Here is a 12,306-nt window from a genome sequence, read left to right as displayed (position 1 = left end):
CTAAGTATGGAGTATCGCGGCGTTTTTGGCGGCGGGCGGCAGTCAGCTGGCCCCCTTTTCTTCCACTTTCATGTATGTCCCTTGAGGCCTTTGGGGCTTGGGTTTGAAAGGTCCGGGTTCCAGATCCGTAGCGTAGTGTACTCGGTAATCTCAGGTAAAGAGCCTGTATTTTACTGTGTGGGCTTGGACATGCTTAACGTCCACGGCGGCCCCGTTCATCTCCATGCCCTGCCCTGGGCAGTCCATGCCAGAAAAGAAACTGTGCGTGCCTCAAGACAGCCGGAAAAGCTGCAAAGACGAGACGATGGAGGATGGATTGCCATGTTCCAGAAAGCAGCCGAGATGGAAACAGTCGTCCGATGGGGAAGCAGACGCCGTGAGAGCATCCCGCAAGTTGCGTCTCATGACGGACTCAGCACCACGACTGGGCGGCGCTCCTTCCTGCTTGGCTTGCTTCTCTGAGACGGCCGTGCTCTCGCCTGTTGCGCAACGGAGGGGAGACAAACCCGGAAAGAGTGGAAAAGGGGACGCTGGACGGAGAGCCAGTGGCAGAAGGACCTTGCACAGGCGTCCGAGGCGGCTTCTTGGCGTGCTGCCGGACTGCTGAGCTGCCTGGATGGCCTGGTTTTTGCCCCTGCAAGACCGTGGACCTGCGCTCCCGGGGTCCAGGGCCCAGGCTGCAAGTGTGGAGTGGATGGGTGAACGGAGAGGGCGGAAGCCATGAGGCCCCATGAAAAAAGACCAGGAGGCCCGTACGGTAAGATACGGTAAAGTCGCAACCCGCGGCGAGGGCTGCGAGCTGCTTGGTGCTCAGCGCTGCGCGTCGCTCCGGCCGCGAGCTGGGGGCCCTGTCTTAAATCGGCCGTTAACCAATCTCTGCGCTCCTTTTGACTTCCCCGACTCCCCTTTCCTCCTGCTCCCCCCCGGATCAAATATCTATCTCCTCCTCCCCTTCCTTCTCCTTCTCCTCCATCCTCAACCAGTCGTTCCCTCTCCCGCGCCGTCCCTTCCAACATCCCCACGTGGACTCCCTTTCTCGACCCGTCGACATCGAGAAAAGGAGGGAAGGAGGAGATTTAGATTCTTGGGCCCCCTTTGGACAATTCGAGCTTAGCTCACTCTCAGCCCATTTTTATAAGGACACGGACGACCCGGTCCGCCCGAGAGCCGACAAGACATCACCACCGACGACGACGACGAGGCCTGTAATTGAGCTTCGTCTCTTCGGCAACCCGCTCTCGAGTCTCGACCCCTGCGTCCTGGTTTGACTCTTCCGCCCCTTTCGTTCCCACTCCCCAGGACATTCCTCGGTTCGACGGCCAGGTCTTCCTGCATTCTTTACTCGGACACTGCTCCCTTCGTTCCGCGCACGACCCAATCTCGAATTTTCGACCATTCGAGCCGGCCGGCGAGCGGACAAGCCCTCCAGACGACGGGAAATCTCTGTCCACCAACACTTCCACCGTACCAGAATATTGGGTCTTTATCACATATCCTCGAGCCCTGCTGCGACTCGGGATTTGATTCATCCTACATGATCTCGATCGGTGCATAGAAAAAAAGGCCCTCTTTCTGGCCCCTTTGCGGCTTCGAGAGTGAGGTATGTCGAATCCCTGCTCGAAGCCCCTGTATTTTCTGTCCTTTCACGCTGTGCAAATTCTCGTGTACTTCCACCTCCTTGGCTGTCCCACCCTACTCGCCCCGTCCGACGGCCCCTGATGTCATCCCATTCAGGTACAGGCCTCGTGCGTGCATGGACAGAGAGTACTGAACAATGGCCGCGTTGCTCCCTTTGCAGATACATGCCGGCGCAGGTTCTCCCTGCAATCCTCGGCATCTTCCACCCTCTGGCCTGAGCCTCCGGGTCCATCCATTGACTGTCTGCTGTGGGACACGTTAACTCGTTGCTCCCACTTCAGCGTCAGGAATTGTGTCAGTCTGCGTCGGTCCGGCTTGTCCAACGACCCGCAGCCGTGTGGCAGTAAGGGAGCCCGCCCCTCTTTCTCTAGGCCTTGATGGATTCACCTCAGCCGGAATGCCTCGTTCATTCCCGTCGGGGCATCCACAGGCCGTACTCACTGATCGGACCGCGGCCTGCTTCGTGCCGGCCGCTGCTGTCCCTGGACAGAAGTGGGAACGCATTGGAGCGGGTCGCGTTTGTCATGACGCCCGTTGTTTCGTCGCCGCTGAAGCCAAGCCAACACAAAACGTAGAAGTGTAGTTGACTGACATTGTCGCTCATCCAGATCGCCCTCGGTCGACTCAATTCATTACCCTCTGGCCACCCGAACACCAACTCGTCTTTCCCTCTTTTCGTCGTGTCAAGATAGACCGACTTCCGACTCTGTCACTCATTTCTCTTAATTTATTTCACCACACTCTTTAATACCCTAATAATAGTCCTTGTACTTGTTGTCTCGACGCCTCACTCCTTGGGTCGACTTATATCCTCATACACTTTAATATTTCGATCTTGGATTCCTGGAGAACCGGAAAATAACCGACAACTCAAAACTTCAACCTCTCATCCAACAAACATCACACTCCAAGATGGCGTACTCATCAAGCTACGGTCCGGCCGACGGCACCTTCTTCGTCGAGTCTGACGAGCCCGGTCACCAACGCATGACGATGCGCGATGCTGCCAAAATGCTGGCGCGGCAAAAGCAGGAGATGATCGCCAACGAGCTCTCAAGGCTGGCCTGTGACGAGTATCTCGAGGACATCATGCAGCACCTGCGTCACATGGAGGTACGAACAAGGCTCCGGTCATCGCTCAGACGGCGACAAAGTCTAGTGAAAGACTTGAAGAATTGGCTTGATGTTGACGTTGTGTTCAGGACGAGACATTACCCGATGCGAACCTCATTGATATGCAGCGCGAGATCCAATGGTTTATGCGGCCATATCTCATCGACTTCCTCATCGAGGCGCACTCGGCCTTTTCTCTCCTCCCAGAGACGCTGTTCCTGACGGTCAACCTCCTCGATCGGTACTGCTCGAAGCGGGTCGTCTACAAGCAGCACTACCAGTTGGTCGGGTGCGCGGCCCTTTTGATTGCTGCCAAATACGGTGACAAGAAGGACCGCGTGCCTCAGATCAACGAGCTCAACAACATGTGCTGCGGGCTTTACGATGCCGGCATGTTCACCCAGATGGAGATGCACGTCCTCAACACTCTCGACTGGAACATTGGTCACCCGACGGTCGATTTCTTCACCAAGCTGGCTGCGGCGGAGGAGAGGGACAGCAAGGAGGTGGAGCACATGGCCCAGTACATCTGCGAGATCGCCCTGTACCACCGGGATTTTGTGTCGACCAAGCCCTCGGTCATGGCCCGGGCATCGCTCGCCCTGGCGCGTGCTATTCTCGGCAAGCCTGAGGTGAACGACGGCGAGTGGGACCACAACGACAACGTGACACTGCTCACGCTGTCACAACACCTCCACCAGCCGTCGGTCACACTGGCTCGGAAGTACTCCAGCCCCTACTATTCGCGCGTGTCCACCAAGCTCGCCGACTTCCTCGCCCAGCAGGCCGCGATTGCCCGGAGAGGCGTGCCACCCTCGCCGCCGCAGGAGAACACCGTGTCGAACAAGGCGACCGATGTCTACAGCACTCCGAACAAGGGACTCGGCGCAGTCCAGGGGGTTGCTGACGGGTACATGACGCCTCCTATCACCCCGGATGGTGCCTCTTTTGGTCCAGGCAATGCAGGCATGAAGGAGTACCAGGTGCCGCCACGGTGCCCCGTTACCCCGACGCCGCAAGGACACGGACAGGGATATGCGCAACACCCACAGCATCATCACCACCAGCAGCAACAACACCTGTCAACAACCCAATCATACTTTGGGTCAACGTCGCACGCGGCGTACTGAGTGACCACGCAAAGAAGGGACACTCAGGTTGCAGCACATACCGATGATGGCTGCCAGCTGATCGCGGCAGCATCATCAACCTCCGCGAGAGGCGCGGTTTGTTTTCCATTGCTTCGATCTCTTCAGGGCATGTTTGAAATATACCACTTGGAAGACAAAAGATTGCATGCATTTGGCACTTTCACTTTCACATGGGATTGTTTGGCGACATGGCATCAGCGTTGAGTTTCTTTGAGACCCCAATTGTTTTTTCCTTTCTGTTTTCACTTCTGCGGGCATCAGCAGCCGCATCATGGCTGTGGCTGCTGATGCGGTACCTGGACTCTTCACATGTCCTCGGACCACGAGACCGCTCCTGATTTTCCGAACCAGCCATGTTAATTCTCTTTTTTCACCCTCCATTCCTAAGCGAAACAACACAAAAAAAAGGAACGCGCGGCATTTTGATCGGTTTTTGGTTGGGTGGAGCAAAGAGTCCACCATGTCTCGGCAAATCCAGGCATAGGTGGACTCTATCTCCTCCCTGCACTGAGTTGGAGATTTTGTGCAAGGGATCTTGGGGGATACACGGGCACACACACCACAACGGGCGAATTTCGATGGAAGGACAAGACACCGAGATTGGAATCCGAGAGAGAGCTTTTTTCGAGGATACCCCAAGGCGTTTGGAGCTCGTTGAGGGGTTGGCAAGACCTGGGAGGAAGGAGGGTGCGGAAAACATCCCACCTCTGCTGGTCGTTGCCACAGGCAGCTACCGGACTTTGCACGTCGCGGACCATTGCTGGTCGCGGAGCGTTACGAGTCGCGGAATATGCACTGTCGACATGGGGGACGAAATCACGGCCTAAGGGAGAAGAGATAGGCTTCTGTTAGGCGTGTGGTTTTTGTGGAGGTTGGTTGACAGCGTGAGGTGGTGATGGCCATTGTGAATGGTGATGCTGTACATAGGAACATCCTCTGGGGATCTGCCGGAAGTGGCAGTCATCTGAATGGTGGTTTGTGTGCTCATCATGGAAGCAAACCCAGTCATCATCATCCACCGTGGAGGCAAAGCAAGGGGAGGTAGCTGCCTGATTTCAATAAAAACCAGAGTGTAGTCTCTGAGCCCAAGTGTCTCATTCAATCTCGGGTTGACATGTGTGTGATGGTATGCATTGATCATATCTAATATCCTTCTTCGTTCCCTTGTTGGTGGCCAGGAACTCAAGCCAATCTGCTCCCAGGCCTTTCTTCGACACTCTGCTTCTCCCTCCTCTTCCGCACCTTGCCTCTTGTCTCCTGCCTCGCCGGTCCTCCTCTGTCTGGAAAGACCGAGTATTTCTTCCGCTTCACCCTTAATACCCGAACATTTTGCGTGTTCTTGGCATCCAGGTGCTCGAAATCCGTGCCCTTTGGTCCCGCCAGGGTCACAAGCCCGTCCCCGGCATCCTCCTCCCGCAACACGTACCCGCTGCCGTCAGGGAGCTGATGCTCAAAGATTACCCGGTCAGGCTTGCCCAGGGCGTGTTTGGCCCAGGACTCGAGCGAGGCGACGAGTTTGGGCAGGGTTCCCGCCGACGGAGCGGTGGAGGTTACTGGGGCGACGGTGCAGCCTAGTGTTGGGGCTGAGGGGAATTGGGAGAAGATGGTGTTCCCTCCCGGTGTGTTTGTGGTGGTTGCTGCGGTCGCCGACCCGCCGCCTCCACCGGCAGCAGCAGCGCCACCAGCAGTCGCTCGTCGGGCCCGTTCAGTGGCATTGATCCCGCCCAGGATTTCGCCGTACCTCGCCAGCCCAGGCAGCCTCGCCACGCCGAGCACGTCTCGTCTGTCCTCGCCCATCCAGAGGCGAAACGTCCCCGGCGCGCTGGTGAGGTAGCACACGTGGAACGGCAACAGCCCGCTCAGCCGGCTCGGGGTGTGGTCGGTGTGGTCGGCATAGTTGTCGTCGGGAGCCTTGCCGGCGAAGATGAGCACGGGGGTTGTGCAGCTTAGGGGTTCCGGGTCGTTGGTGGTGGTTGGGGTGGTGGTGCTAGTGATGGATTTGACGTCGTCCTCCCCGCCAAGGATGCTAACGTCCAGCTCGTATACGCGGGCTTCGATCACACTATCGGCGGTGTTGACGGTGCGCGCCGACTGCGCCGGGTACTGGTGCCGGTAGATACCCAGCTTGGGCAGGTCGCCTTCGTACAGGCTGGGCAGCGTGGCGCCGCTGTCGAGGAGCATGGAGCAGACGATGGGCGGACCGTCCGGGTCCGGGACGGTCCGCCCGGGGAGGCTGGTGTTGGGTTGCGGGATGGTTTGGGTGGAGACGAAGGCTTGGACGGTCGGGGTTGTTACTGCTGCTGTGCTTTTCCTCCTGCGCCCTGTCGTTCGTGGACTGATGGGCGTGGAGGTTGATGGGATGGCGACAGAAGCCAATCCGGGGCCACGGGCTACGCGCTCCATGCGCCGTCGGAAGCTCATCAGGATGCGGTAGTGGCCCATGTTGTCGGTGCCCTTGCGCCAAGAGGCTTTGCTTTCGAGGCAGAAGCTCTTTTTGGCTACGACCGATCCCCCGCCGCCGGCGAGGGGTGGCTCGTACCAGAGCCAGCCCGGGCCGTATAAGGCGGCATAGCGGTCCAGACGCTCGGCACGGTCGACTGTGAAGGAGCTGAAATCGGGACAGCGGTCGACAATGCGGCCGGCCCAGATGAGGGTGTAGGAGTCCGAGTAGGGGATGGCCCCGGATTCGTAGCCTGCCACGGCGGCCTCGATGTTGAGATGCTCATCGGGCGAGGTAGAGTCTTGGAGCAGGGAGCGGAGAAGGCGGAGGCGTTGTTGGATAGCATCCTCTTGGGTAGACTTGAGCGCTGAGAGGGGAAGCAAGTTTTCCTCGGCGGTCTCGTCGAGCTGGGCCCTCTCTTCGATGGCCTTTTGATGCGCTTCCTGAAAGTAAGGCACCCCTTGATAATGACTCGCCCAGAGCCGAGTTTGCTCGACTTTTCGGTCAGCAAGCTGGATTGCGTTGAGATCCTCGCCTTCGAGGTTGAGCGGGGATCCAAGGACTATAGAGGGCTTCCATTCCAGGAGCGCACTTTGTGGCTGAGTGTCTTGCCGGTCTGGTTGCTGTTGTTGAGCTAATTCAGTCTCTATTCTGGCTAGGCTCCGAGTCCTGGGCCTGTGCAAAAGGGGACCCGTGACAACAATGTTGTGGTTAGGTAGGATTTGAGTGTTTCGATTTTGTCCAAAGTTCCTGACGTTGCGAGCAGCCCGGCGAAGTGTCGAAGACCGTCGTCGCCGTTGCCCCTGTGCCTGGTGGTCTCTTTCCGAGGTGGTCAGCTCCCCTTGCCGTGTTAACGTTGGGAGCTCAGGATATTGTGAGTTCATAGCCATATTGAAGCAAAGGCAATAACTAAAGAAACCTTAGTTAGATTGTGAGTCCACAGAAGTGGCTGCACAGCTACTCTTCAAGGCATCTCTGGAAGTTGTTGGCTGCCAGTCAGGACAAAGAGGAGACTCTGCAGACAACAGACTTCACTCTGTCAGTGTGAGTAAATTTCTACTTGCACACCAGACACTCCACATGCGTGCCTATAGAAACACTTCTCTCCTCCAAGGCATTTCGGATTGTTGGTCTCACTTTGTTCAATTCTGCCCTATGACACTCGGAGCTCACATATGTTGTTGCATGTCTGGCAAGTCGCTCACATTGTCTTTTGTGTTGCCTTGTCTTAGATCAACTCGGAGGCAACTCTTTGTCTACCAGTCTCTTCCCGCTGAAAACGGGAGAAGCCATTGTCATGAATCCAGTGGTGTTTCTTTGATCCGAGGATCAATGGTGGACAAGACGGGAGCTCCCTTCATTGTCACAAAGGGGCTTGGTTCGACGGTACCGGCCACCGCATTCCAACCAGCAACCTACACAAATATCATAGCACATACAATACACACCCCCCCCTTTCTGCTGCAATCTTGATGCCCTTTTGCTTGCCTGAACAGAGCCATTGATATCCAAAGCTTTACGAACTGTACAGAGTGCCCTCCTTACCTGTCTCACCAGTCAAGGCAACTCTCGACAAACTTGTTCCCAGACATCTCCGAGCTGCAACGTGAGAAGACAGAAATCAGCGGAAGATGGACGATCAACGGGGCACCTGGAGCCGATCTCATATTCGGCGGCCGTCGGATCCAACCGACAACAGGAGGGCCGCTGGGCCCGAGGGGCAGTTCAAGCAATTTAAGCTCAGCGACTTACGGGAAATCGACTGTGAGATCCCATTCTCTGAAAGAATGACAATCTCCAAGGCGTCATCAGACTAACAAACAATCTGCAGGGGAATTTGTTGAGTTCCTCCGTGATTATGCCAGGAGAGACCCTGAATGCCCGCCGCGCTTCAGAGACTTTTTGATGGACGTAGTCCTTAAACTCCCAAAGCAGGCTGGCTTGGAGCTCCCACACCAAGTCGAATTGTATTTCCGCAATCCTGCCATCAGGGACTTCAACCTCGGACCAAACTTCCATAGAACGTTCAGGGACTACGCCATCTACACCCAAGTGTTTCCTCAAAAGGGGATCCCCCGCTTCTTCTTGCCCTACGCCACAATACCCAAGAAGTATCTGCCCAAACCCCCAACGTCGCCATCTGAATCAGTCGACCTCACAATCCACTGGCATCCATCGGCCGACTGGCAGGCTCCAGTCCAAGTCGAAACCGACAAGGAAGAGAAACATGGCGAGGAGGCGCCCGAGGTCGAAGACTCTGGTGCTGAGAGCGACGACGAAAAAGCGTGGGAAAAGGAGATGAAAGATCGACTCCTCAGACTCAGCAGGCAGGAGTCCCAACATGGATCTGCCTCTGGAGGCTCAGGAACGACGCCTGGTCGTCTTTCGGGGCTTGCCCACTCTCTGGGGCCCGATCTGACTTCTTCCCAAGTCCTGGCTTTTCTGAATCTCCAAGACGACCTCAGACCCAAGACGGGTCCTGACTGGGAAAACCCCTCTACTTATAAGGGAGTACGCCAGCCGCCCCTGGCAGCCCGGCTCGACACCATCTGCAAGTTCCTCGCCGACGAGGACGTCGACCGCTGTCTTGGGTGGGAGGTTCGTTTTCCGGCCGTCGTCGCCTACCTCGAATGGCTCGCCTCAGAAGATGAGGACCACCAGCTGCTCAACGCAAGTGACGAGACCAAGGCGTTGTACCTGGACGCCGTCAATAAGGCCGAGGCTCATATCCTGTTTGAGAAGCATCACTACTCGCCGACCTCCATCGTGTTTACTCCGCGGCCCACCTTTCCCCTGAGGTCTTCGAGGCTCAACACCGTCGTCGATGGACAAGTTCGCCGAGTCCCCCTCAGCGCCAGCGCGGCGGATCAATCCTCTCTCCTTCCCAGACCCTCTATCCCTCGGCCGGATGGCCCTGTGGTCAGGATGTCGAATGGCACCCCTGCCGGCCAGCACGCATACGACCGCTACTTTGAAGATGTAAAGGACTGGTGGGCGCCCCTCACGTTCGACGATCCCTTCGACAAATTCCCCTGGACTGTACCCTCCAGCACGCCAACCAGTGAAGACAAGAAGAGCCTTGTTTACATCGAGGACAAGGTGTTCCGCAAGTACATCAGGGGTGACAACATTGGATGGATTCGGACCGATCCCGATACCGGCGAGATCACGCTCCCGGACGGCGCCGCCGGTCTCGAACTTGCCACACCTCAGAAATGGGCTCAGGAGCGAGGCGCTCGCCGTGCCGGGTTCCAGCAAGCCATCCGCCTGCTTGCGAGCAAGCCCCCTTTGGAGCCTAACCCGCCTCGCCGCCACCTCGTCTTCCCCATCCCAGCGGAGACTCTCCGCAAGGCATTCGAGAGCGCCGATGGGGTCCAATGGAAGCCGCCCAGCCTCGACCTCAAGCCGTTCGCGGACCGGCTTGAACCCATGCCGTGGAACATATGGTACCGCGACAGGTTCGAGATCGTCAAGCAGAGGCGCCACACGGCGTGGCTCAAGACCCAAGCAGACCACGAAAATGACTGGACGTGGCTCAACGTCCCATTAAGCGTAATCACTGGCGGACCGTTTGTGTGGAACAAACTCGACAAGAGGCTAGATAATATCAGTTACCAGCTCAGAAGCTACAATGCAACGATTCGAACCCTTGAGGCGGCGGTTGCCAAGGTGCCGCGACCGCTTCTCGAGGAAGTTCTCAACGTTGCCAAGAGGGGCATCAACGGCGAGTTCGACAGCGGCAACTGGCCCCCCAACGTCAGACTTGCCGAGGACGAGTGGGACGGCACTGGTGCTTCGAGGACTCCCCGCCTCCTGTGGCCATGGGAGGTGGACTGGCTGAAGTTCCTGGCCACCGAAAGCGTGAACCGCAAGAGCTGGAAGGGGCGGTTCCTCCCAGACACTCCCAAGGAGAAATACCACCTCTTCCAGCTCTTCGCCAGGAAGGTCAAGAAGCTACTGGACGATCCCAACCCCATCGGCCTCTTTGCCAAACACGATGCCGTGATCACGGTCGAGCAGCTCCTCGACGTCATCAACGCCAAGGGAGGCGACGGCACCGTCACCAAACACCAATTCCACCCCTACGACGCCAACTGCTGGCTCGACAGGATGGCCAAGACGGGGCACGTCCGCTTCACCCTCGATCTAGCTTGCTACGGCGTGATCCAGCGCCCCGAAGTCGAGTTCCACCCCGAGCATCGCGTCCACTGGCCCAATCCAGAGATCAACAAACGCACGCGCCCTTTCTACAGCCCGGCCTACATCCACCCGTGGGAGGACATCATCCAGCACGGCGCCCCTGACGTCGGGCCGGGCAGCCAGATCTGGAACTTCTTCGTGACCCTGGGCTACCGCCTGGGCCGGAGCATCTCGGTGTTGACCAGGGAATGGAACGCCGCGATGGCGAGCGCGTCGTCGTCGTCGTCGTCGTCATACTCACGCCATTCCTCGTCTCGCCGGCACGGTCGCGGCCGCCCCTCATCTCCCGTCGCCGGCGTTGACGTACGGACGGAGTACCTCCTCACCTCGCTCGACGCGTTCAAAAAAACCCTCGCCTCGCTGCCGGGCGAGGACGCCGAGCCCACGCGCGAGGAGCTCGATCACGCGCGGACGGCCATCATCGAGGAGCTGGCCGAGAACAAGACCATGCTCGCTCCCGCGCGCCGCGCAATCGTCTATGACCGCAACGGTGCGCCCGTCGAGGTCCTTCTTCGCGATATGCACTGGGACTGGGCGTCCCTGAAAGCGCGCGGCGAGACCAAGCGCCGGCAGTACTGGTCCGTCAACCGGTGGCCGGTGGGCGTCGGGTACCTGACGGAGCTGGCGGAGCGGGCGGTCAAGGAGGACCAGAACCTGGATCCGCGGATGACGTACGACGCGACCAAGACGGACCCGACGACGAGCTGGTGGTACACGAGGCCCAAGCTCAAGCCGTACGGCATCGACAAGACCGAGTACCGGCGCGGCCCGGCCGTGTTCCCGATTGGCGACACGAGGTTGCAGAGGGAGTTGGTCAAGAATACGATTACCTTCAAGGTCGCTACAGGTAAGTTCAAACCAATTCAGACATACATACATCATATGTCATGACTATAGAGGCGGATATGCTAACAAACATCTCACCACCACACAGCCCTCGGCCTGCCCATCGAAGAACCAGGTACCTGGCGCGACAAGCTTGCTGCGCTCAACCCGTTCAAGCGGACCTCGGGGACGGCGTTGCTCGAACAAGGCAAGCTGCCGCCTGTTGATCCCAAATTGGTCCCGGCCAGTTGGGATCCGAATCAGCAAGAAGAGAATGCGGAGGTGCAGGAAACCAGCGAGTATGCCTCTGAAGATGAAGACAAATGGCCAGAGCCGATCCAGCCTGAAGGCCCGGATGTCGAGATGACAGGTATGAACTCCTATTAATAGGAGAATGCGGAGGTTGAGAGGGCTCGGTGGATGTTTAAATGAGTGACGATAGGAGGTGATGGTCGGGATTTGGATATGGAGGCAACATTTTGATTTAGACATAGCTCATGCTTTGCTGGCGTTCAATGGCGTTTTCTTGGATATCTCACAAACCATAGGGCTGTGACGATGATCATATACACTTGTGGACCACAGACCTTTTACCATGGTGCAATCATTGAGCAGACATGTCAAAGTAGAAACATATTAACCATTAAGTAACCTCTACACCCATCAGCTGGCCAACTCATCCTCCAAACATCCGAACCAGGCTCTCAAGACAACAGCAGTTGCCCGCTCCAGGGACCATTCAACTACCTAACAAACCTTCTGAACAAAACCCAGCCAGAGACGCCAGAGCAATGCAAACCCAACCCGTAACTACATCCAACAACAACCCAATACCATACCATGCCATGCATGACCCCCTTCCCACGCCTCACCTATTCTCCAAAGCCAAAAAACACCGTACATCTCAAACCTTGTGAGTGCGAAACAAGCATTCGAAAG

General features: G+C 57.3%; 7 protein-coding genes across 7 annotated transcripts; 5 read left to right on the top strand and 2 right to left on the bottom strand.

The window, feature by feature from the left end:
• Nucleotides 1-189: 189 nt before the first annotated feature.
• On the top strand, nt 190-462 carry VTJ04DRAFT_1526 (uncharacterized protein; the record flags this gene model as incomplete). The annotated part of the gene is made up of 1 exon (XM_069359223.1): nt 190-462. One exon carries the CDS (start codon nt 190-192, stop codon nt 460-462), a length of 273 nt encoding a protein of 90 aa, XP_069224134.1.
• Nucleotides 463-730: 268 nt separating this feature from the next.
• Nucleotides 731-1,524, top strand: VTJ04DRAFT_1525 (uncharacterized protein; the record flags this gene model as incomplete). Its single annotated transcript, XM_069359222.1, has 3 exons — nt 731-757; nt 984-1,256; nt 1,300-1,524. 3 exons carry the CDS (start codon nt 731-733, stop codon nt 1,522-1,524), a joined length of 525 nt encoding a protein of 174 aa, XP_069224133.1.
• A 194-nt stretch (nt 1,525-1,718) lies between these two features.
• VTJ04DRAFT_1524 (uncharacterized protein) lies at nt 1,719-2,500 on the top strand (the record flags this gene model as incomplete). Its single annotated transcript, XM_069359221.1, has 4 exons — nt 1,719-1,734; nt 1,799-1,981; nt 2,247-2,346; nt 2,401-2,500. 4 exons carry the CDS (start codon nt 1,719-1,721, stop codon nt 2,498-2,500), a joined length of 399 nt encoding a protein of 132 aa, XP_069224132.1.
• Nucleotides 2,501-2,550: 50 nt separating this feature from the next.
• Nucleotides 2,551-3,881, top strand: VTJ04DRAFT_1523 (uncharacterized protein; the record flags this gene model as incomplete). The annotated part of the gene is made up of 2 exons (XM_069359220.1): nt 2,551-2,751; nt 2,841-3,881. 2 exons carry the CDS (start codon nt 2,551-2,553, stop codon nt 3,879-3,881), a joined length of 1,242 nt encoding a protein of 413 aa, XP_069224131.1.
• A 75-nt stretch (nt 3,882-3,956) lies between these two features.
• On the bottom strand, nt 3,957-4,660 carry VTJ04DRAFT_1522 (uncharacterized protein; the record flags this gene model as incomplete). Its single annotated transcript, XM_069359219.1, has 2 exons — nt 3,957-4,409; nt 4,463-4,660. The coding sequence occupies 2 exons, from the start codon at nt 4,658-4,660 to the stop codon at nt 3,957-3,959; spliced, it is 651 nt and encodes a 216-aa protein (XP_069224130.1).
• Nucleotides 4,661-5,084: 424 nt separating this feature from the next.
• Nucleotides 5,085-7,232, bottom strand: VTJ04DRAFT_1521 (uncharacterized protein; the record flags this gene model as incomplete). The annotated part of the gene is made up of 1 exon (XM_069359218.1): nt 5,085-7,232. One exon carries the CDS (start codon nt 7,230-7,232, stop codon nt 5,085-5,087), a length of 2,148 nt encoding a protein of 715 aa, XP_069224129.1.
• A 741-nt stretch (nt 7,233-7,973) lies between these two features.
• On the top strand, nt 7,974-12,177 carry VTJ04DRAFT_1520 (uncharacterized protein; the record flags this gene model as incomplete). Its single annotated transcript, XM_069359217.1, has 4 exons — nt 7,974-8,106; nt 8,174-11,389; nt 11,477-11,737; nt 12,035-12,177. 4 exons carry the CDS (start codon nt 7,974-7,976, stop codon nt 12,175-12,177), a joined length of 3,753 nt encoding a protein of 1,250 aa, XP_069224128.1.
• Between the last annotated feature and the right edge of the window lie 129 nt (nt 12,178-12,306).

This window comes from Mycothermus thermophilus, assembly GCF_041956435.1.
Source record: "Mycothermus thermophilus strain CBS 625.91 unplaced genomic scaffold VTJ04scaffold_1, whole genome shotgun sequence".
Lineage (NCBI taxonomy): Eukaryota > Fungi > Ascomycota > Sordariomycetes > Sordariales > Chaetomiaceae > Mycothermus > Mycothermus thermophilus.
The sequence above is the reverse complement of the archived record's forward strand: the minus strand, read 5'-3'. Positions and strand labels throughout refer to the sequence as shown.